The 22,394-nt window shown below is 29.9% G+C and overlaps 1 protein-coding gene across 7 annotated transcripts in view; it reads right to left on the reverse strand.

Moving 5' to 3' along the window:
- Window positions 1–22,394, reverse strand: part of LOC142329373 (sensory neuron membrane protein 2-like) — a 70,737-nt gene that overhangs the window by 10,670 nt on the left and 37,673 nt on the right. For 6 of the 7 annotated variants that reach the window (XM_075373907.1, XM_075373908.1, XM_075373910.1 and 3 more), the window contains exons 2-6: window positions 21,270–21,427; window positions 20,050–20,197; window positions 16,931–17,203; window positions 13,609–13,820; window positions 5,964–6,160 (exon numbers count right to left, since the gene is read on the reverse strand). In XM_075373907.1, the coding sequence (XP_075230022.1) occupies window positions 5,964–6,160; window positions 13,609–13,820; window positions 16,931–17,203; window positions 20,050–20,197; window positions 21,270–21,427 (988 nt within the window). Of the gene's footprint in view, window positions 1–5,963; window positions 6,161–13,608; window positions 13,821–16,930; window positions 17,204–20,049; window positions 20,198–21,269; window positions 21,428–21,532; window positions 21,840–22,394 lie in introns of those variants that run through there. The other variant, XM_075373911.1, reaches the window with a different exon arrangement.

The raw sequence follows: 22,394 nt of genomic DNA on the forward strand, positions 1-22,394 counted from the left end.
CAAACACAACACAAATTTAATGGACTTCTAACTCATATCTTAAAGTATATCACATCCTAAATATAAATGGCAAGTAAGTCAGTTCCTATAGACACAGATTTAAATTCTCTAATATCTGTAGCAGATGAGAAATCTTTATTTTGCAATGGGTAGTAATTAGCTGGCGTAATTACTATTTATTTAGTCGTCCAGTTCTTTTTTGTATCTGTTGAGAATAATGCATTCTAGTATACAAAACAAGAACAATTTTCAGACGTTAGAGTTAGTTGAAAAATAATCAAGCTGCCATTCATACAGAATTTCTTAATTGCCTACTAATAATGTTTAAATGAAATAAAAATAAAATTTGAAAATTCTGGAGATACTTCAATAATAAGGAAAGTGTAGGACTACATGCACCTTAGAAAACAACTTGTTCAAATATATTAGTAAAGGTCAACCAGAAAGACTGGAAATACCCAGAACAAATTTATGAAATATTCTAAAGGAATAAAAATTGTAATTGATCAAGATTATTTTGACGTGAAGATGATTTTGACAGTAGAGAGGAATTTATTATTGTGCATTGTGAAGCATATCCTTATATTCTATTTTTCAGTGATATGATCTGACAAAGCATGATTCAAATAGAAGACACTAATAAAGTTTCATAATTATGGTTGCTGGCCCATGAAAATCCTCCTCTAATTAAGGAGAAGGAATATATCTGATGTTCATTTTTGATATGGGATCAAAAAAGGAGTACTAGGATCTTATCTCTTTCTAACAGATAATTGATATCTTGAGATGTTATTAATCCTCAACTGTTAAAAAACTCTAGTTTGACACTGGCGCCCCCATGCATAGCAGCAAGATAGCACCCTCTTCAAATTAAAAGACTACCTTAGTCAAACTTTTCCTGAATGAATAGGATGGCAAGGAACAATTGAATGATCACTTTTTTCATGTGATTTGATTTCTTGCAATTTTTTATTCTGGGAAAACTCAGTTGATATTATAAGTCAAGAAAAAATTTTACTGGAAAAATCTGTAATTCAGTGGTTGCATAAGGACAGAAAAAAAAATTGAAATTTGTTCTGATATATGTGTTATAGGGAAATTGAAAAATCAGGTTTATTGCAATGCAATAAAAAGTTATTTGCCTGGCTAATTGGAAAATGAAAATTAAATGCTGCATTATTGCTTATAATTATAAGTATAAATTATATTTTTATTATTTTATATTTATTATAATCTAACAAAACTTCACCTATGCTCACTAACCTAACTAGAGAGTGAAGATTAGCAAGTGTAGATTAAGTTTGGTTAGCCCACCGGGTTGGTCTAGTGGTTAACGTGTCTTCCCAAATCAGCTGATTTGGAAGTCGAGAGTTACAGCGTTCAAGTCCTAGTAAAGCCAGATATTTTTACATGGATTTGAATACTAGATCGTGGATACCGGTGTTCTTTGGTGGTTGGGTTTCAATTAACCACACATCTCAGGTACGGTCGAACTGAGAATGTACAAGACTACACTTCATTTACACTCATACATATCATCCTCATTCATCCTCCGAAGAATTATCTAAACGGTAGTTACCGGAGGCTAAACAGGAAAAAGAAAGATTAAGTTTGGTTAGCCACCGGGTTGCTCTAGTGGTTAACGCGTCTTCCCAAATCAGCTGATTTGAAAGTCGAGAGTTACAGCGTTCAAGTCCTAGTAAAGCCAGTTATTTTTACATGGATTTGAATACTAGATCGAGGATACCAGTGTTCTTTGGTGGTTGAGTTTCAATTAACCACACATCTCAGGAATGGTCGAACTGAGAATGTACAAGACTACACTTCTTTTACACTCATACATATCATCCTCTGAAGAATTATCTAAATGGTAGTTACTGGAGGCTAAACAGGAAAAAGAAAAGATTAAGTTTGGTTAGATTATATTTATAATTTCCAGTTAGCCAGGCACATTGCAATAAGCCTGATTTTTCAATTCGCCTATGACATATATCAGACTTGTAATAATAAAAACCTTTTTACAGTATATATATATATATACTGTAATCATTGTATATTATACTGTAATCTTAACCATTATGCAAGTCCACAAAATTTATCAATTTATTATTGATCTTCAAGGCTATAAGTAATTAATTTCATATCCTCTACAATTGAAAGCTACAGAAAATTTCAGATCAACATTTGAACCATTAAAAGTTATTCTTTTTATTTAAATTTACTTTTAAAGTGTTTTTACTAGGTACCCAGCCACATGAAAACAGTTCTAATGTTGTTTTATTTCAGTTAAATTAGTTAATTAATAGAGTTTTCATTGGATTTTTAAATTTAGTTCAAATCCTTTTATTTTAGAGATGCACTGTGATACTACAGGTACAGAGCTCTCTGCCCAATGGACCTCGCTGTGTTCATTAAACTCATGCTTGAGAGAATATTAATGGTGAATAAAAATTAAAGCCTGTTCAATTTATAAAAAATATCAATGTATTGTAATTTCTACAGAACAACAGTTTGGTCAGTACAGAGTGAAACTTTGAGTGATCTGAAAATTTGGGTTTCAAAACAGTTGGCCTCCAACTTAAATATATTAGTTATAAGTAGTTAACCTGCACTTCATACGGGAAAAAATGTATTTTGTCCGGTTCTTACTGTTACCCTACAAACACCACTAGGAGGTGACCATACTTCATGTCGCTTTTCTTTTTTTTAAATACTTTTATTTTATATATTTAGTAAAGTAACTGGAGGCACATGCAGTCAGTCACATTGCACTCCTTAAAAAATCAAAATTAAAAAATCCAAAAATGATTTTTATATATTTATCTGAAGACTATTTGCAAGCCCCAATCTAGTGAATATCTCGTTTAGTATAGCCAGGATTGGGAAAATACGCAACCATTGTTCAAAATTTTTTTACCTTTCTTCACTCCCTTTCAAGATAGAATTTCAAAAATCTAGAAATTGATTTATACACATGAACATTACGCTCACCAAAAATCAGGTTGATATCTTCATTTGCTTCTGAGAAATTAAAAAAATAGTACATTTCATTGTTACCCCATTTCAATTCTTTAAACCCAAAATTTCAAAAAATCTTTTTGTTAATATGCACTTATACTGTAAGAAGAATATGTATACAAATTTTCATCAATTTACCTACAATATTTTTTGCTGGATGTTGGTTATCGGATAGTCAGGACATGTTGTTCTATATATATATATATATATATATATATATATATATATATATATATATATGTATAAGTTATATATGTAATATGTTATGTCACAGTAAAATCCTGATGCATTGCATTCCATTGGCCACGTGTGCCTTACATCATTTAATACTAAGAAATCTACTGAGTGATGGAATGCAATACAACTACATCCTGTTTGCATCTTGTACCAAGTGTACAGAATAAGTAGTTAGATCCAACCAGACTGTCACAGGGTAAAGATGTCTTAAGCTAGGAACTCGTTCAATACTATATCGTCCTATTATGTAATGTTAGCATGTACACATAATTTACATTTTTGTTGTATAATTAGTATTTGTTTGTATATCAAAGAAGATTGTATGACACATTGTGTTTCAACATAACTTGTATGTAATATGTACTAGATTAGTACAAAAATAATAATAAAATATCTAACATAAATTTAAATGTTTATTGATATTTTACCATAACTTTAATTTTAATTTTTTATTAGTTTTAGTCTGATTATGTGCATTTTGTTTAAGCATTCAAACAAATTTCATTTACCAGGTTCCACAGATTTGAATTTTCTAACTGTATTATTCTAAACAGACAATTATGATACAGCTTTTCACAATGATATAAAGTAAAAAAAAAAAAAAAAAACACCTCATTATCACCATTGAATCCAGTTTTGTAAAACACCTCATCTCATTCAAACAAGTCACCCAAGCATAGTTATCAACACCAAATGAAAATCGTACATAGATGCTAAAAGATCAAAACTAGATCTGAACAATGTAAACTGCAACATGGCAAATGAACAATGCAAGGCATTTGAACAATGTAAATTATACAAATGCACAAAAACAGTATCCTAAATGAACAATTACAATTTAAATCACACACTTTTTCTGAACACATCATAAACAACAAAGATCCATTTAAAACCAAATTGAGACACCAATTTAACACCTCATAATAGCACTGTGATGCTAGTGATAGCCTGAAGAATTGAACTAAAGTTAGTGCAGAATCAGGTAATTTTTTTTATAACTTTCATCTTAAATTTAAATGCACAATAGCTGATTTTTTTTAAACTGTTGAATAATTAAAAATATTTCCTCATAAATTTTTGTTTTTAATCGGAATTGACATTAAAAAATGGTACTACTGCTTGGAAAAGATGGATTAATACACCAGTGCCTATATATCTTAAGGTTTATATTTTTATGGTCATAAATCCTGAACAAAACAGTAGAGGTGGAAAGCCAAAGTTGAAAAAAGGGGAACAGTACGTGTATAGATAATTTGTTGTGAATAAAGTAAGAATTATGAATGAATTTTAATATTCTGATCCTTTACAGAAAACATTTTTCAGGTAAAATTTAAGCCCATTAGTTATAGTCTGAGTTATTAATTCATGTATACAAATTTTCATCAATTTATCTTCAGTAGTTTTTGCTGGGTGTTGATGAATCAGTCAATCAGAACAAGTCGATTTATAGGTGGTACATATTTGCTTTTTTTTCAGATAGTATCACAAAGTTCTCCTGGGACTCTCATAATCTTTTGTACTAGTGAAATTTTTTTAATTTCTTGGTAACAAATGAAGATATCAACCAGTTTTGCTGAATTTAATCTTCATGTGAATAAACCAATTTCTAGATTTTTTAAATTCACCAGCGTCCATGGCGCGAGTGGTAGCGTCTTGGCCTTTCATCCAGAGGTCCTGGGTTCGAATCCCAATCAGGCATGGCATTTTCACATGCTACTTGTCATTCATCTCTGAAGCAATACCTAACAGTGGTTTAAGAGGTTAAAAAAAAAAGAAATGATTTTTGAAATTTGATCTTGAAAGGAGGTGAAGAGAGGTAAAAAAATTTTGAACAATGGTTGCAAATTTTCCCAATCCCAACTATATTAAGCAAGATATTCAGCAGATTTGGGTTTGAAAATACTCTTCAGATAAATATCACAAAACCATTTTCAGGTTTTCTGAATTTCAATTTTTTTAAGTTTTGGCAGCGCAGCGGCTAACCAATGCAACAGAGCAACTGAAGCAAGCCTTGACTGGCTAAACATCCCTGATCGAGACGGAAAATGCAAGTAACCATATAGCGTGGGTGAAGCTGCGATGGGTCTGCTAGTGTGTATATACTATACTATATATATATATATATATATATATATATATAGTATATATACTATTATATATATATAATTTATAATTATATATATATAATTATATATATAATAGTATATATATATACTATTTAAACTAAGTATAAAAATACATATATACATATATATTTTAAGTACTGTTTATATAAATTATTTTATTTTATATATTAATATTCTAAATGCCGGCCTCTGTGGTGTGAGTATTAGTGTCTCGGTCTTTCATCCGGAGGTCCCGGCTTCGAAGCTCAGTCGGGCATGGCATTTTTCATATGCAACAAAATGTTTCATATCCCACGCACAAGTTTCAAGCTTATGTGGCGATATCATCAAGCAAAAAAACAATATTTTATAATAATTTCATATTGTGTAATTGTAAAAAGTAAAAGGTCTGTTGATGATGGAGTTGTAAGCTCTAAAGTGCTACAGACAAATAGGTAAATGTTCTTACTTTTTATGAACTGTATCTGGTGGTATAATTTTTTGTTATAATTTTATTATTAATAATAGTTATTTACTTACATACATTGAAGAGTTATACTTATAATAGTAATTATAATATTGCTAACAGTAATGTGGATTTACCCAGGCAGCTAGAAATATCTATTGCACCATCAGGTAGACATTCAGATGGTGTTGTTAGACCTTTAACTGTTCCATTACAATAACATGAATTCTCTGGATACTTATTTGCATCAGCTAAAAATGATGATGAAGGAATAAATTGCAGTCCAGGAATATCTTTATAATTAACATCTTTTTTGTAGTTTAATAAAACTGATCTGAAAACACAGTAAATGAGATGACTTTAAAACAATCATATTTTACATTACCTAAAATCTGTTTGAAAAGAACTGGCTGGTGAAAACATACACACTTCTACTCCTTCTGTAGCAATCTTCATTTCAACCACTTTTAATATCATGAATTGCAATTTGCATTTTTCATTAAGATAATGAAAAGTGTTTTTTTCTGTTATATGTATAAAGCGTATAAATTATGTAAGAAATCTATCACACTTTAATTTCCAATTAGTAAGGTTTTAAATTTCTTATTCTAAAATTACAAACCTGTGACCATGTATAAATTTTACTTTAAAGTACATTCTCAATTAAAAAAAAACTTTTTTCTCATTATATTAAGGTTTTATGTAACAATAATTGTTACAATTGTTATCCTTGTGAAATAGAAGAAGCAAATCAAATAAATATATATTTTTTAATTGCAGAAATGTAAAATTTAATAAACTGGAGTAATAAAAGTTATAGAATACAAGTTGATAAGTTTAGAATTTAATTTTTTTATAACTGGACATAAAAGAAAGTTAAATTTCATCATATGTAAAAGATATATGTCTGTTTTAAATCAGTGATTTGACACACCAGTTTAAGTAAAATATTTTATTGATGTATTTATTAAAAACTTATTGTAAAATCTATAAAAGACAAATTAGACTAACAATATGATAAGTTAGTGATGATGCTACAGAATTATATTTGCATTTAGCTTTTTTTTATATAAAAATATGTCCTTTAACCTTATTTAAATTTCTTTACTATTTTGAAGTACCCCATCTAGGGAGGATAAAACCTTGATAATCCTTTACCATCGTCAAATATCTGAAAATTATATTTTATATATTACTATATTTGGTATTAAAAGTGTCTTGGATATCAAATGGAATAATCTGAAATAAAGAGCATTATACATTATCTGATTTTGTCTTTCTGTTTATAATAAAGTAATCAATTTAACTTGTGATATTTATTATGCTAAAAAAAATAAAAACCTCTTATTACACAAAAGCCTAAATCCTCTTAAATACATGACTTCTATGAAACTAAGGGATTTGAATTAATCTATTGAAATTATTTGAAATGATTGAAATTAAAGATCATTTGTTTATTTATATAGAACAGCTAAATTTTTGGAGGACTAACAATCAATCAAAATACATAAATCATAATGCAGGTTGTTCATAATTAGCTGTAAACAGTTGGCGAGGTGAGATAGGGGCATGTGTCCTTCAACTGCCAACCGATTTCTTTAGCTAAGTACTATAACTGAAGTACTATAGATAGGCATATACAATCTACTTATACTGAAGTGTAAGTGAATATTACGTTTTTTCGGATTACAATGATATAGTCAATAAAACAGTTAACTGATATACTGAAAAGGAGGTCCGTTTCAAAGTTAAACTTGGTATATTTTCATTACTCTTAATTTTCATTTTATTATTTTCTTAGTACTTGGAAAATGTATATATTATATAAATTAAACACAAAAAAAATATTTTTCATTTTAAACATTATAAAACAAAATTCTTAAAAATGTACAAATTTATTAAGTACTCACTTTCTAATTTATAAATATCTTTTACAAAGATTGATCTTATGTTTCCAGATAATTTTTTTATATTCATTGTAACTGTAGTTGTATTTTACTCTGATCTATCAATCAATGTAATGGGGAGTGGTGATTTCAATGTTAACTTTCTAGACAATTCTAGTCTTGCAACAAATGAACTATTAACTCAGTTTGAGACAGCAGGAATAAATACTTCTACCTCCAGCAAACTAGAATTAAAAGTACCTCAACTACCTGAATTAACAATATTTTTACAAACTCCTAAATAAAACTTTTGAATCTTTTGTGTATAATACGATAATCCACATCATAACTGAGGAGCTTCTGAGCAAAAAAAAAATATATCTATCAAATAATATTTTTCAGGAGACCAGAAAAACTGAATTATCACTAAACTGTGATAGAATTTACTCATTATACAACCTTCCTGGCTTATAAATAAAATAATAACTTATCTCAAACATACGATTTAAATCATAACACATTTTTGAATTAAATGTAGTCCTACATGATACAGGCATGTTTGGTTTTGCTTGGGTTGTTATTGGGACTTGTTTGTCTTTGTCTGAACTTCTAAAACTGGTTACAGTGAATCAATATTATTATTTACTTTATTTTTTATAAATCAACTTCTTAAAAATAAAATAAATTTATTTTAAATAAGAAATGTATACAGAACAGTTTTGAAATGTACAGAGATTATTAAGTGAAAATTGTAAGTTCGTATTCATACTGTCCAGCAAAAAATTTAATAAAATAATAATAAAAAACATGAATATGAAAATAGAAATAAAGAACTAGAATAAAAATTTGATTCTAATGAAAAGTGAAAATCAAGATAACAGACTTAACATCTAATGATTTCTTTTTTAAAATATGTATTGCTACATCATTCTTACCTTACACAGTTTCCATCCTCTGCGATGACTTCCAGTAATTGAATTGTAGGTCCATCAAGGAAAAATGGATTAGAACTTGAAGGAGAAGAATAATTTTTTTTGCAATTATTCTAGGAAAAAATTTATTTGCAAACCTTTTATGAATTCCTTGAGAAGCCTTTTCACAAGAACACCTTCACTGTTATCTTCAATTTTTCATAAAATAACTTATTATTTGGTAAACGCTAAGGTTAGCCTTGCAAACAGTCAACAATTATAACAGCACACAGGAACAGCTGACTAAGTTTTACTACACAATTTACATTGGACACGTTTGGTTAAAATGAAAGATATAATTACAAATTATACCTCTAAAAGATTCCACTTAACAAAAGAAAGATTATGATTATAAGTAGACATGTTTGTGTTTGCTTGAATGCTCCTCAAATGTCAAGTCAAATTCCCATAGTATCATTTATGAAAACATGTAATGAGACGACTATTTTTATTTTTTTTAAAAGTGGTAGATTAGAAAAACTTGACCTAAATTGGGTTAAGACCTGACTATGATGGGAAACAAATTTGTGGATCCTACGAGATGCTAATAGAAAAAACTGCAACAAAAAAGACCCACTGTACTGCCTTCTATGATGTTTCAAAACTATTACCATTTTTTGGAGTAGGGGTGCAATATAACAAACTGATTTTTACACAAAACATGTGTTTTTTATAATTATTCTCAAAAATATTTTTAAAAAATCACCCCTCGTACTGTAACTTCAAAATTCAAAACATTTTTAGGGGTGTGGGTGAAATTTAGCAAAACGTTTTATTTACAAAAGTTCTTTATTAATATTCATAAAATTATCAAAAAATATATAATTTTTTTGATAATAGGTTTTGCATAACCTTAACTATGCAAAATCTGGAGATGATTTCATTTTCCTCCTGTATCCTCCCATCCTCTGATATTTTGAATTGAAAATTTAATAACATCAATGCCCGTACTATATAAATATTATAGCCATTATTATTATGATTATAATATTATATTATTATGCCACAATATTATTATTATTATTTTGGTGAAAATCGATCAAGTAGTTCTGGAGACATCAGGCGATTTACACACCAACAAACATACATACGTATGCACATTTTGTTGTGGAAAGTTTTATGCTATTTTTCAGTTTTCTAGGGTCGTTAGGGGTCAATTCCCCAAAATTCGGTGAAAACCAGATGTGCCCAATGTTGCCCGATCACCATACTTTCCCTTTTACATAGCAGCTATATTGAAGCTATAGCAATGTAGAAGGGAAAGTAATAACAATATCCACCTCTATCGAACCAAACAACAAAACTGTTTTTGTGTAAGAACTCAGTACTTTGGCTTATAAGAAACAGGCTTGTTATGCTTCCATTACAGTTTTAATAAATTACCAAACAATTTAAAAAATCTTTCCATCAATCTATTTTAAATATATTTAAAAGATTTTCTTTTACAGAAACAATATTTACTCTGTTGACTTTTTAAATAATATTAATTATAAAATTAAAACAAAAAAGAACCTGAATTTTCTACATGCCATTCAATGTGTACTTAATAAAATATGCTCAGATAATTTTCATTAACCTTCTGAATTGCGAATTATTTTTATTTAGTGTTTTAATGTATCTTAACATTCATATGTAGTATTTTAAATAATATGGAGATTAATCATCTAATTTTTTTAATAACTAATTGTGTATTTTGTGATGCTACTCTGAGCAAAATTTTATTGCAGTTATCCTCGTTCCATGTAGGCAGATGCTGGGCAGTTCCTCTTTTATCTGTGTAGGGGTATCTTCTCCTTACTGATCTGATCTATATAGTGTATTATTTACCAATCAGAACAAAAGGTTTATATATTTAGTATCTAGTGTAAAATTTAGTTTAATTTAATTTGTATACTCAGGGTTGTGTTAATCAGCACATGTTTATCAGTATGTTAAATGACTATGTGTTTCTGATCATAATTTTCACAGCAACATTACTTTTTGAATATGTTTACAACATTGAATAAATCTAAATTAACATGTTTTAAGAAATTTTCTTTGTGAACATGTTAACAGATTGATGACTGTGGTACTAATCAGTCCCAGTAGTAGTATGTGCAATACTGTATTTAAAACTCATATCTGACAGATCAGTATCACTCATTCATTTGAATAAGTAAGATATCGATAGAGGAGAGTTAGAAGAACATTTCTATATATTTGGGCATTACTTTGAGATTGGTCAATCTTTTCAACATGTTGTAAAAGAACATTACATCTTTCAAGCAGATCATGAAAGATCCTTATCTCAAGGAGCTGTTATCTAACCATTTTCAGTTTACCTGTTAGGTTATAGTGCTGTTTAATTTGTGATCTGTATCATTTTACTATTATTAAAATGAATAAATTTGGTGATGAATCAATTATTCAGTTTTTAAATGAATTATTTGATGGTCATGAGAGTAATTCATCAAAAAACTTGAAGTATGATGTAGAATTTATTTGCGATTCTGACAAAGACCCAAAGTTTTATCCTGAGGAATTGAGTGATAGTGATGAATCAGAAAGTGGTTCGCTTATATCAAGTAATGATTGTAGTAATATAAAAAATATAAAACAAGTATTTCAAAACAGTATTAATGCAAATGCTGATAATTCAAATGTAAATTATAATGTAGTATATGGTGTAATGTAAATATTAATGAAATGAAAAATATTAATTATAATCCTGACAATGAAATAGTGGAAGTTAACTTGTTTGACTGTTTAAAAGATGGCAATCCATATCATTTTTACAGTTTATTTGCTGTTGATAATGTATGATTGTTTTTGGAATGAGAATATTTCTTGGAGTAATTATTTACATGAGAATTGTTCAAATCCATTGATTAGATGTTACTGGAGGAAAGATGACTGAGTATTTAAGGAGAAAAATTACATCAATGACCTTAGACCTTTGAAAAATTGTTATGTACGAGGTCTACTATAAAGTAATGAGACTAGTTTTTTTTGGCGGCCAAAGTGGCAACACTGTAAAGTTACTAGTAAACATATGGTTATATGAACAGCTGACATAGTAGATATTAATAATTTTAGTCTACTGTTGTCATGTGAGATGTAAACAAACCTTTTGTGAAACAAGTTTTTGTTGTGCATTACAAAAATGAGTGATACTAATTATGAGCAATGTTGTGCAATCAAGTTTTATGTTAAACTCTGTGAGAATGCTACTGAGACTTTTTCAAAATTGAAAAGGGTGTATGGAGAAGACGCTCTGTCACGAGCCCAAATTTTAGGTGGTTTAAAGCATTTTCAGATGGCCAGGAATTAGTTGCGGACAATCCATGCTCTGGAAGATCGTTAATGTCAAAAAGTGACAAAAATATTGAGCCAATCAGAGACTTGATATGGTACAACCAGTAATTAACTGTCAGAATGATTGTAGAACAATTGAATTTACACCATATCACAGTCCATCAAATTTTGACAAACAAATTAAACATGAAAAAAGTTTGTCTAAAATTGGTCCCAAAAAACCTCACTGTTGAACAGAAATACAATAGGTGGTAGTGTGTCGCAATATTTTAGGGCGAATTGAAACTGATCCTGATTTTCTAAAAAATGTTATTACTGGTGAATCTTGGATATTTGAGTATAACCCAGAAACAAAATGCCAGAGCAAGGAGTGGGGCACACTTCAAACACATGTCCCAAAAAAGCAAAAATGAGCAAATCAAAACCATGCTAATTTGTTTCTTTGATAGTAATGGCACTGTCCATAAGAGATTTTGTCTACAGGACAGACTGTAAATCAATATTTTTACTGGGAAATTCTCAAAAGACTGCGGAAAAAAGTTGCTTGCGTGAGACCAGCCATCAAAGACAACTGTATGCTGCATTATGACATACCTTGTCATACTGCACTCTCAATTAATAAGCTTTTGGCAAAGAAAAAAATTCCTGTAGTTCCTCAACCACCTTAGTGTGTGTTTAAGGTAATGGTGTATAAACCATTATTCAACCACACTACCTGTGAACATTGAACATGTACTTACTCAAGCAAAAAGAGGCACATGTTTTATGTAACATAAAATGTTAACAAATACTGTTGGACGCAAAGTTACATTTATTAACTCTAAACCCGAAACCAGCACTAAAATGTATTTATTTGAATTTTGTTTTTTTTATATTTTATTAAGTTTTTAAAATATTGCATGCATGTTTTGTTTTGAATAAAGAAAATGCATTAGTGCAGTAATTTCTTATGCAAATTTTAGCCTAACCTGATTCTATTCTTTTTCTGTTGTAATGCTTTATCATTTTAATTCATTAATATTTTAGTTTTATTCCATTCTTTGTATTCAAAAAAATTAAACTGAATTTTAAAAATAATAATTATTATCTTTTAAAATTTAACAGCGTAGAAAAAAGATACACCTTGTGCTGTATCAGTCTCACCAGAGTGCGTAGAACCAATTAAGTGTATGATTTTAATATTTGAACTCTACTGGGACTGATCAGTCTCATGCGTTAGAAAAAAAAAATCAGATGGATGGTTACTTCAGCTAACCACACATCTCAGGAATGTTCAATCTGAGACTATAAAACCACTTCATTTACATTCATACATATCATCCTCTGACCACATTAAACTGAATAGCATGTATGACAATGCCACCTGCATTACCTTTGATACAGAACCTACATAGTAGCCCTATAAACATGTTCTAAATGCATTTAGAAGGTTAATCATTATAAGTTAAAATGTATTTTATCTGGTGAACAATGAAGAAATAAGACTTACAATAATGTATTTCTGAACTAAAAAGATACAGAAGCCTTGTAAATAGTGTTTAACAAAACAAAAAACCAAATAAGTTGGAAGTAAGTGATCAATGACATTTAAAAGTCGGGCTAAAACTGTAACAATAAATCATAAAACTTACCCACATATATCAGTGGAGAACAACTTTAATTGTGAATTTGAATTTAGATATGGTGTTATCAGTGTCATATCATTACCGGTTACATCATTACATGGATTTCCAGACCATATTGATAGTTTACTAAGTTTATTCCAACTTATAATTCGACCCAGTAAATCTGGTTCTTTTATACCATCATTGATTTCTAAATTACCCAACCTACTTCCATTTTTCTGTAAAAAATAATGCACATATTTTATCTTAATTAATTAATCTTTTAATTGATGTGACTTGTTTTTAGCTTTATTAATAATTTAAAAAGTAGTATCTGCAGTATACCAATCATCACTTTTAATGTATTAAACAAGACAAAAGTAGCTGGAGTTATTAAGAAAAAGCAATAACAGTGAGAATAACAACCATTGTGAATTAACTAATACACTAGTATGATTAGGTTTGTTTTCTTTCAAATAATAGAAAAAAATTGAAAGAGAAAGACATAATTTTTATAGTTCACAGAAAATTATTGTCTCAAAATTCATGCAATATTAGAATGGATTTTCAGTGTTGAAAATGTTTAATGTCTGTAGCAGCTACAAAAAAGCTATTCTACTTAGACGGGTTTCTTTAACACCTCACAATGAATGCTAACAACGTCAATAACATAAAAGCTGAAGTAAAGATTAGAGCAGATGTTCGGGGAAACACATTCCTCGTATAAGAATATCATAAGTCAGTCGTTTATTTGTTTTTAACAATATATACCACTGTTTTGTGAGTCACTGATCAGTAGGTACAAACAATAAATTATTGTTAGCTAAATTATGTAATATTAGCAAGTTACTTTCTCCTAAATATTCCTGATATTATTAATGGGATAGTTTTTAGACTCTCATTCACAATGAATATTTTTTCATCTTATGAGAATAATAAATTCAGTGTAAAACACTGCCATGGTAGCGTTGAAGGGTAGTAGCGATTGCTTTTTTTATTACATATAGATGTGATTTATAAAATTTTGTATATTTATTTAGAGTTAAGTATAATAAAAAAAATTTGATCTGATGTCAAATTTTAATATCAGCACTATAATATGCTTTAGATGTTTTTAGTTTAAAATACACCTAAATGAAACTCTTGTTTCTGTAATCTTTATTTATTGAATTATTAATACTAATTACATAATAATGAATTATTACTAATACAAGAGGTTATCTCTAAAGTAAAGACCGTTTCATTGTAAAAAAATTTATTCTGAAAACTTTATAAATATTTTTTATTTCTCTTAAACTACAACACATCTTATACTACTCTATATAATCGCCACATAAATTAAGATATTTATCGTAGCGATACACCAGCTTCAATATACTCTGGTCGTATTCATCTGCCGCCAGTCCATTTAGCCACTGATTAACAGAATATTTAAATTCATCGTCACCCGCGAATTGCTTACCCCTCAAAAATTCTTTAAATTTTCAAAACAAATGGCAATCAGAAGGAGCTAAATCCGGCTAAATTTCCCATCCAAATGTTCTCAGTAAATCACGTGTCAGACCCGCAACATGTGGACGTGCATTATAGTGCAGTAGGACGACGCAGTCAGTCGGCCGCCCACGTCACCGATTTTGAACGGCGCGCCGTAACTTTCGTAGAGTTTTGCAGTACCCTTCTGCATTTATAATAATAGTTCCACGTGGCATGAAATCAATCAGCAGTAAACTGATCCCAAAAGACTGTGGCCATCAGTATGCGTTCAAATGGCTGTGGCTTGACCTTTGTTGGTCTGGTTGGTGACTGGGGATGACTCCATTTACTTGACTGCCGTTTTCTCTCTGGCGTGTAGTAAAATCCATGTTTCATCGCCGGTAACAATCGAATTAAGGAACTCATCGCGTTTTTCTGTGTAATGCATCAAAAATTCCAAAGCAGATCCCTTCGGATTTTTTTGTGACGTTACGTTAAGACGTGCAGCACCCAATGTACACAAACCTTTCTGAAACCTAAATTGTCATGAACAATGCGACCAATAACAGCTTTTGAAACATCAAGAAAAAGAAGAGCCAAGTTGGAAACCGTTGAGCGATGATCTTTTCTGATTTCATCATTGACGCGTTTCATCCTCGGTGATTATCAAGGGCCACCCCGATCTTTCTTCATCATGCACGTTAATTTTGTTTTTTTGTTATTTCTAAACCTCTCACACCACCCACCGGGTTGGTCTAGTGGTGAACGCGTCTTCCCAAATCAGCTGATTTGGAAGTCGAGCGTTCCAGCTTTCAAGTCCTAGTAAAGCCAGTTATTTTCACATGGACTTGAATACTAGATTGTGGATACCGGTGTTATTTGGTGGTTGGGTTTCAATTAACCACACATCTCAGAAATGGTCGAACTGAGAATGTACAAGACTACACTCATACACATATCATCCTCTGAAGTATTATCTGAAGGTAGTTACCGGAGGCTAAACAGGATAAGAAAGTAAAAAAAAACCGTTCACACCATTTTCAGAAGTTTCTTTCATTCATTACATTACCAGCGTACACAGCAACCAACTACCTATGAATTTTAGGCGGCTTAACGTTTTGATGGTTTAAAAAATGTTTGACTCCACATATTTCACAGTCGGCGTCAACATCAATTTTCCTATTCATTTTATAACGTAATAACTCACATGTAATCAAAGATACAATGCGAAAACTTACAGACAGCAATGCAGTGTGTACATTACTATCGTGGCCATGAACTACACAGGTTCGCCAACTTTAAGGAGAGAATTTTCTTTACTTTACAGATATCCCTCGTACATTTTTAAAAGTTGATTTTATTATTATTTTTTTTAATTTACTTAGACTAAGGCCACTAGTATGTCTAAACCCAGCTTGTTTAACAGCCGATTTTCATAGTCAAAGGTTCTGAGGTTCAAATCCTGCAAAAGGTTAAGTTTGTATGGATTTGAATACTAGATAGTGGATACCGGTTTTTTGGTTGTGGTTCAATTAACCACAAATCTCAGAAATGTTTGGCCTGACTCTGTATTAGACTACTCCTCAGTTACATGTTGTACATATCTTCATCTCAGTGGGCCATGTGAGGGGTTAACTTAAAAGGGGGTAAACTTACTCAAAAGTTTTTAATTTTATTCTTATTTCTCTATAAAAAATGTGTAGCTCTAGAACAAATGTTATCCAAATATGGAAAGCTGCTTCTTCAAACATTATAATCAAAGGAATGGGAGAAATAATATAAAAAGTATCAACAAAAAAGAAAAAGTTCTTTAAATTTGTTCTTTATGAAAATAAAATAATTTTATTTCAGTAATAATTTAAAATATTATACTTACATGTCTCAATAAAGCGAACGATAAATCTCCGTTATCAGTCATCTTCATGACTTTTATGGGTAATATATTTTGTAAAGCAGAACAAACTAGAAGTGTTTCCAGATTTGGTGTTTCTTGGCTACATTTAATTATTTCACCATTAAATAGTATTTTTCTTATTGTTGTCTTTAAGAAAACTGATTTGACTGACTCAAACATTGTTGGAATTGCAAAATCAAGTAATTTTACAATTAGTTGAAACGGTTTTATATTATTCAATGTATTAACTATTGTCTGAAATAAAAAGGAATTTCATGAATGAAACTGATCTAATATTTATCATGAATATAATATTTTTTTATCAGTATTAGAAAAGAAATATCAGATATTCAATAATTTTATTGTCAGTGACAATAATAGTGAAGAATATATCAAATTGTAATTTTTATGACAAACCATCCATAACACTGTGGACAAAAAAAAAAATTTTTATCTCAGGAAGAAAAATATGTGATTCTGATAGTATTTTTTCTCCTAAATTCAAACATGGTATCGGTTTTCCCCGTCACGCAAGGTTTCTGAGAATCAGACATTTATAACTTCAAACATTTTAATAATTTCTGCATTTTTAACTACACAATATTCAAACATTTGACTCACCAAGAAAGTAAGAAATTATGATTTTCTGCTGTATTTCACCAATTTAGCATCCCTCTTGATAGTCCAACAGCAATTGGCCAGCACATTAGGATTTCATTTGCCTTGATACCTCTTTTCCATAGCCGAAATCGCTTGATGAAAATGTTCCCTGTGCTCATCGCATACCGTGTCAAGATTTTCCAGGGAGAAATCTAGGTGCGAGTGCAGGAAGTGTACTTTTAAGGACATACAACCAAATTTTTATAAGATGTTATAAGATCGTTGACAATATCACAATAATTTTCCACCTTTCAGTTTCCCCAAAAAACTCTGAGTAACATTTTTGAATGCTTGCCAAGCTGCTATCTCCAGTGGATTCAATAGTTCCTCAAACTTTTCATTGTGCAATAGTATTGTGTTTGTGGACCAACAAATATTCCTTCTTTAATTTTTGCATCACCAATTTTAGGAAACTTCTGTTTTAAGTACATGAAACCAGGTGTAGTGCTGATGGCCTTGAGAAAATTCTTCATTAATCCTAGATTGATATGTAACGGAGGTAGATACACATTTTTATGATTACACAATGGGTCACGTTTCACATTTTTCTGTTCAGGAATGAGTGATTTGCATTTAAGCTTTTTTTTTTGTAATGAAATGGTTTTTTCTGTCTCTACTATCCCATTCACACAAAAAACCGCAGTACTTAGTGTAATCAAGCTGCAGACCAAGAATAAGTGCTATTACCTTTAAATCACCACAAATATTCCATTCATAGACTGCAAATTGAAACTTTTCCAATATAAGTTTAAAGTTTTCATACGAGTATGTTGCTTTCATACTAGCAGAGTGAGCCACAGGTACTGATGGGAATTTATTGCCATTATGCAGAAGCGTAACCTTGATTACAAATGATTACAACAAGTACACATATATTTGTATTCTTTTGAAGAAGATTTCATCCTTTTAGCCGGGAAGCAAACATTTCAGACTGTTTTTTGGATAACTTTAAATCTTGTATGACATTGTTAAGATTTTCTTGAGTCAGTAAATGAGGCTCAGATGAACTGCTTTGTTTAAAAGTTGTATCAGAAGAATAAGTTTCTTTTTCTTCCTTACTTCCATCTAATGTTACATGGTCTGGAGGCTTTGGCATGGGTAATTCTTTGCAGTGTGGAACTGATCTCATTGCAGATTGCAAGTTAGGATACACCACTGCATGTTTTTATTTTGATGTAATCCCTTTACAGTCAGAAGAGTGATCTTTGGGTTCCCTCCAAATCATAGAGATAGCAAATGGCGTGTGCCATTTTTCCATGCAGTGAGAAGCCTAGAACATGATAAATAACAGGTATGTGGGGCCCAGGCCCTTGCTGACCCAAAATAAAGTTTATAACACTTTTTTACTAATGGAGTAGGTTCACTTTGGGACTGGAACATCACTTCACCACAGATACAAGAAAGATTGTTAGGATGATTTAAACAAACTCTAGGGATTTTGTAACTAACGACTAATTAAAAGAAATAGTTGTAAATATGTAATACAGAATAATTCAGACACACAAAGCACTTACAATGACGTATTTACTGGTTCACTACTATATCACAACTGGCATCATTCTGATGAATTTGTGCTACACTAGATCACATTTGCACATGGTACAAATGAGAACCTGTGATCACAGGTTCAGATGTGTATAGACACATCTGAACCTGCACAACAGTAGCAATGAAATCCTTTGAGTTAGCTCATTTGGTTCCATCATATTTATAATGCTCTTGGAGCTTTTACTTGATAATGGACAAATGAATGAAAAATGTTTTAAAATATTTAAAAAGATTAAAATAACAAAACAACTGTGAATGATGGAGAAATTCCGAATACATATTTAACAACAGGTTAAAAAACTTCATTAAGTACTTCTATTGGTACTCATAAGACAAAAATAATGTTGGCCAGTGATAATTGGAAAAAAAAGTCTAAAAAATACTTCGAGTCAAATTTGTTTCAGTTATTTTCAGTGACAGTTCTGCTGTCATTATTCCTCTGGGTTCCAGCTGAATCTGTTAAAGATTTTAACAGAAACCTGTTAAAAAAAATCATTATCATGTCTAGCATGTAATTTTACTTAAACATATGCATATCAGTGGAGTGAGCATAAATTAATTATATAAGATTAAAGTAGGGTGATAGACTCTTTCAGTGAAAGAATCTTGTTTCGTAATATATATATATATATATATATATATATATATATAAATATTACAAACATTTTTGTTGATAATCCAGCATTAATGAGAATCCATATGCTAATATGTTAATAGTTTATAGACTATTGTAAAGTTAATAAGAAATATTTTGTGCAAATCTATTTGTGTAAGCTATTTGAAATATCTATCCTGGATATGTCACTTTCAAAACTGATTAAATTGCAAAACAAATGTTATGTTTATTATATAATTATAACTACACCAAACTTAGGGAATATATTGAAGCTGACCAATATAGCAGGATTAACTACTACTACTTCGTCCTCTTCAGTACAATTTCCTGACATTTCTTGATCAAAAAAATGTAGTACTTCTTGTTCATAAGAAATTGAATTCTTAGCTTCATAAATGTTCACATTTTTCTTCTTACGCACCTCCCTAAAAACGTAAAACAAATAATACTTGGTAAAGAGTTGAAACAATACTTTTAAACATTTTAGAGTTACCTAAAAAATAAACATAGAACTGTTATAAAAATACTAGTACTCAACTGAAAGGTACCAAAAGCTAATTATAATCAGCGATTCATTGTTTATGGTTAGAAATAAACAAACATTTCCAAAATAATGGATATTCCAATTAACAAAAATAATATTATCACAGCATTTTTTATTACATTTTAACTCTTAATTACTTTCTTTTTCCTTTTGAAAAAACAATAACATAAGTTCTAAAACAAATAAAAACCATTTTAATATAACAGGGCTAGATTTAAGGATAAGGATGCAGTGAAAGCATATGAGGTCAGTAAATAAAGTAATGAGACTGGTTCAGAAAAACTTTTTATTTACAATCCAATTATAGATGGACTCTATCACCTTCGAAATAGTTCCCTTGGGAAGCCATGCAATGTTTCAAACGATTTTCCCACCCTTCATAGCATTGTTGGAACTCAGAAACTGGAAAATCCTTCAGATGGTCAGCTGCATTTTTTAAAATGTTTTCTACTGTTCAAAAATAGTGTCCTTTGAGGTGTTTTTTTTAAAGTCGGGAGCAGGAAAAAGTCGCAGGGACTTGTCAGGTGAATAAGGTGATTAAGGAACTACAGGAATGTTTTTCTTTGCCAAAAACTTATTAATTGAGTGCCTCTGAGCAGAAAATATGATTCTAATCCAATATTCAGATAATACTATTCAGCAAAAAAGATTAGATATTTGTTTGCTTTAAAAGCTAAAATAAACTGAAACACATCAGACAGCAATGATTGTCTCATGAGTTATATAATAGTACGTGGAACTGAATGTACAAAATTTATAGGAACAGAACTGATGATACATTTTTCTTCTATCCTGGATATTAAAGTGCCTGGACTGTACTCTTTGATTACATGAATTAATAACTCAAATATAACTAATGTACCTAAATTTTACATGAAAAATATTTTCTCTAAAGGATAAGAATATTTAAATTCATTCATAACTAATTCTTAGACTTTATTCACAACAATTACCTATACACATATGGTCCCACTTCTTTCAACTTTGGCTTTCCACCTTTACTGATTTCTTCAGGATTTATGACTGTAAACATATAGACCTTAAGATATATAGGCACTGGTGTATTAATCCATCTTTCCCATGCAGTAGTACCATTTTTTAATGCCAATTCCTATCAAAAACCAAAATTTATGAGGACATATTTTAAATTATTGAACAGTTTAAAAAAATCAGCTATTGCACACTTTAATTTAAGAGAAAGTTATAAAAAAATTACCTGACTGCACTAACTTTAGTTCCAAATCAATTTTCTTCCAGGCTTTCACTAGCATCACAGTGCTATTTTGAGGTGTTAAATTGGCATCTCAATTTGGTTTTAAATAGATCTTTGTTGTTTATGATGTGTTCAGAAAAGGTGAGTGATTTAAATTGTAATTGTTCATCTAGGATACTGTTTTTGTGCATTTGTATAATTTATGTTGTTCAAGTATATCTAGGTTTGATCTTTTACCTTTATGTGTATGATTTTCATTTAGTGTTGATAACTATGCTTGGGTGACTTGTTTGAATGAGATGAGGTGTTTTACAAAACTGGATTCAATGGTGATGAGGTGTTTTTTTTTTTTTTTTACTTTATATCATTCTAAAAAGCTGTACTCTAACTATCTGTTTAGAATAATATGATTAGAGCATTCAAATCTGTAGAACCAGATAAATGAAATTTATCAAAATCAAACAAAATGCATATAATCACAGTAAAACTAATAAAAAATTAAAATTAAAAGTTCTGGTAAAATGACAACAAACATTTAAATTTATGTTAGATATTTTATTTAGCATTTTTGTATTAATCTATATATAACAAATGTCCTGACTGTCTACATACTGTTTGTATACATGTTACGGTGTAAGTGCACTAAAAAGAGATTTTTTTGAAATTCAAAATTTAAAGGGTTAAAATGGAGTAACAATTATATTTTCTATTTTTTTAATTTCTCTGTAACAAATGAAGATATCAACCTGATTTTTGATATGTGTAAATGTCATGTGAATATCTAAAAACCAATTTCTAGATTTTTTCAAAATTCTAATTGTAAAGGAGTGAAAAAAGTCTTCATCCCTCAATCACTGTTTAATCT

Source organism: Lycorma delicatula, chromosome 8, assembly GCF_047948215.1.
Source record: "Lycorma delicatula isolate Av1 chromosome 8, ASM4794821v1, whole genome shotgun sequence".
NCBI classification, from domain to species: Eukaryota; Metazoa; Arthropoda; class Insecta; order Hemiptera; family Fulgoridae; genus Lycorma; species Lycorma delicatula.